The sequence below is a fragment of the Trachypithecus francoisi genome, unplaced genomic scaffold (assembly GCF_009764315.1).
Source record: "Trachypithecus francoisi isolate TF-2019V2 unplaced genomic scaffold, Tfra_2.0 Lachesis_group11, whole genome shotgun sequence".
Taxonomy (NCBI): domain Eukaryota; kingdom Metazoa; phylum Chordata; class Mammalia; order Primates; family Cercopithecidae; genus Trachypithecus; species Trachypithecus francoisi.
The window spans coordinates 129,221,757-129,225,035 of record NW_022681456.1 but is presented as its reverse complement, the minus strand read 5'-3'; the positions used below and the strand labels follow the sequence as shown (position 1 = coordinate 129,225,035).

Genomic DNA, 3,279 nt, shown 5'->3' with positions numbered 1-3,279 from the left:
TGTGCGCGTGCACATGTGTGCATGTGTGCACGTGTGTGTGTGCAGATGTGTACCTGTTTGCGTGTGTGTGGGTGTACACGTGTGCGTGCATGTGTGCAGATGTGTACATGTGTGTGTGCAGATGTGTGCATATGTGCATGTCACGTGTGCGTGTTTAATCCATTACTTACTGAGGAAAGGGGAAAAATGTTGGCAGTTCCTGATGTTTTTCTCCATCTTGGATATTGTAGGTGTCACTTCCAGGAAAGCCAGACAGCCATGGAGTGTCAGGAGGGGGTCCTGGGACAAAACCTGTGAAGCGAAGATGAACCCACAACATAGGAACCCTGCAGTGAGCCCAGCCTGCTCTCCACAGAGATGTGAGCTCTGCTGCCCTCTCCCAGCCAAGCCCTGGTGTGGGAACAGATGTGAGGCGGCAGGGGCAGGTCCCTGAGATCCCTCTTCTGGGCATAATTTGCAAGAGGAGAGGCGATCACAGAGAAAACATCTGCACAGCCTCTGTTATCTCCTTAGGAAAGTGGGAGCTCCCATCACACACACGTACACACACACACACACGTGCGCACACACACGCACGCACACGCACATGCACGCACGCACACACGCACACATACGCACGCACGCACACACGCACACACACTCGCACACACATGCGCACACGTGCGCACACGCACACACACGCACACACACGGACGCGCACACGTACGCACACATACGCACACGCACGCACACACATGCGTGCACACGCACACACGCGCGCACGCACACGCACACACACACACGGACACACAGGCGCGCACACACACATGCTCACACACGCACACGCACACACACACGCACGCACACACGCACACACACGATGCCCTTCTTAGTTTGGCCTCCTGACCAGAAAAATTCCTAAACATTGTTTCTTAAACCTTTTAGGCTGTAACCAACAGTCATAAAAATATTTTCTGGAGAGACTCAGTGCACACATACATACATCTATTGACAATCACACAAGTGTTTCAAGACACTGCTTATAATAAAGTTGCCAGAAGAGGGCACTGGTGGCAAAGCTAGGCCTGAGATTTTTGTCCTTGCTGGAATTTTTGGAGTATTTTAGCTGCAGATCTAGGTCCTTTCAGAAGGTTGTGACATCCCTTTAGTCGGTTATGACTAACCCTTAAAAGAATAGCGCAGGGCAGCACAAAACAATAGAAACTATCAGAATGCATCAAATGTCACAAAGGTAAGCACGTGCTGTGAAACACATGTTTCGTTGCCCACAGATGTGTGTATCTGGGGGTCCCCTTGTGAAACGTCTTAGGACTGTGGGAAATTCACAGCAGTTTGAGACACAGTGTCTAGAAGCTTTCCTGAAAGGATGTCAGAGTGAGGAAGGACTAGCCTTGCAGGCTTTTGAAGACAGGAAAGGTGTGGCTGGAGGTGGTGGGAGGGGGCACCAGGCTCCCCACTGTGGGGGTGTAGGGAGAGCGGCAGCCAGGCCAGCACAGCATGTGGCTTCCTGGGGTCCAGTGCTTTCTGCTCCGGAACTGGATGGGAAGAGTAGCAGAAGCACCTCCTTTTCCCCAGCATAGAAAGAAGAATCCAGTGAGTAAGGAAAAGCCTGGAAAGAGTCCCAACCAGAGACCCTTGACAAATCAAACAACTGCCCTGTGCCTTCATGTCCCCATCAGCAAAATGGGGCGGTGGGGGTGACAGGCCTTCTACTTTTCTGACTCAGTGAAATACAGTCGATATAAAAAGGGGAAATACCTGAAGTTTCCTTTTGATAACTGTCTCTAAATTGATTTTTAGGGAATACAAATTAATACCATTCCCCAAAAGAACTTCATGGGCCTAGAATTCTTTCCGCTTTCTCAACACATTTGACCCCAGAGTGCCTTCACTGCCCCAAGTCAGAACTGCAGGCTCATGAGACAGGCTGCGGGTGAGGAGCTGGCAACTCCCACTGAGCAGGCCTGGAAGATGCCAGGGGCAGGCCAGAACTTCTTGGGGTGGCAATTCCCCAAACCTGTCTGCAAGCACAAAGCGGGCGTCCCTTCACTAAGGATCAAAGTGCTTTCCGGGGGTGCAGCTGTCCCTGTGGGTGGCCACTTCTCAGCCTCCAGGAACAAGCCCCAAGAGCTCTCTGTTCCAGGCTGTCCTACCAGGATGACGAAAATCGGCAACTGACGCTCCCAGAGGAGGACAAGAGGGACATCCGGCAATCCCCAAAGAGGGGTTTCCTCCGCTCCGCCTCACTAGGTAAATGCACCCCTCGCTCTCCAGATGTGGCCGGTGGTAACTCCCAAGAGAACGCCGGTCAGGTACTCAGGGATGACTGAGAAACCATGGTGGCCTGCCTCAAACCAGCCCCACACAGTCGGGGGATTTCCAAAGCAAGGAGACAACAATCCAAAGGCAGGGTGTGCAGGGATGAGCCCTGGACAGATGCTTCAGAACACGTCTCAGACGAGGGGAGGGGAGAGGAGGGTGTCTCGGGCCATAGTTACTGCTCCTGGCACCCCACCAGAGCGTGAACTGTCACAGGCCAGCGTCCTGTTTTCCTGCCCTGATCCTGGCTCTCTGGCTGGCTTTGCAGGTCGAAGGGCCTCCTTCCACCTGGAATGTCTGAGGCGACAGAAAGGCCGAGGGGGAGACATCTCTCAGAAGACAGTCCTGCCCTTGCATCTGGTTCATCATCAGGTAGCTCACACTTTTGGACAGGCCACTGTCTCCTGCTAGCGGGCCAGACCGTCCCGGGGGTGATGGACAAATCCTGAAGACCTCAGTGGGTCTTGCCTGTCTCAGATGGCTGGCACGTCCAGGAGTCCAGGAGAAATAGGTCTTTCCATGCCTAAGTTGGTATCTTTTTGGGTGAGAACACTCTGAAAAGGAGGACTCTGGAAGTTATTTTGAGCCACACAAGATCAGAGATAGCCATGTCCAAGCATATTTGTGTCTGTCTACAATTGCAGCCTTTTATTCATTTATTTCAATAATAAAAGTCATGAGCTACATGAAGAGGCCAAGGAGACAATTCTCCATAGAGCCTATTTCTACAAAGGAATTACTCATACAGCAAGAGTGCTAGGTACAGAAGTCATCCAAAGGGTCATGTAAAGTAACCAACCTTTGGATGGTGACTTTACAATAGGCCTGACAACACACGCCCACCACTCCTAAAGGCACAGAAATAGAACAAATGCTTAGGAGAAGGATAGAGTGGAACTCTGGTCATCGGGGTTTTCAACCTCATCAAACCATCATGGGAAAGGTGGCAAAGGAGGATGA

The 3,279-nt window shown here is 51.7% G+C and overlaps 1 protein-coding gene across 1 annotated transcript; it reads left to right on the top strand.

Moving 5' to 3' along the window:
• Window positions 1–248: 248 nt before the first annotated feature.
• LOC117091125 (voltage-dependent L-type calcium channel subunit alpha-1C-like) lies at window positions 249–2,763 on the top strand. Its single transcript, XM_033223572.1, has 3 exons — window positions 249–359; window positions 2,144–2,250; window positions 2,588–2,763. Coding segments are annotated over exons 1-3 (252 nt in total). The 5' UTR covers window positions 249–357; the 3' UTR covers window positions 2,731–2,763.
• The last annotated feature ends 516 nt before the right edge of the window (window positions 2,764–3,279 follow it).

What these genes read in the sequence shown, in the direction of transcription:
- LOC117091125 (XM_033223572.1), top strand. An exon ending in CCTCCGCTCCGCCTCACTAG is followed by an intron (nt 2,251 to 2,587) that starts GTAAATGCACCC and finishes CTGGCTTTGCAG; the next exon opens with GTCGAAGGGCCTCCTTCCAC.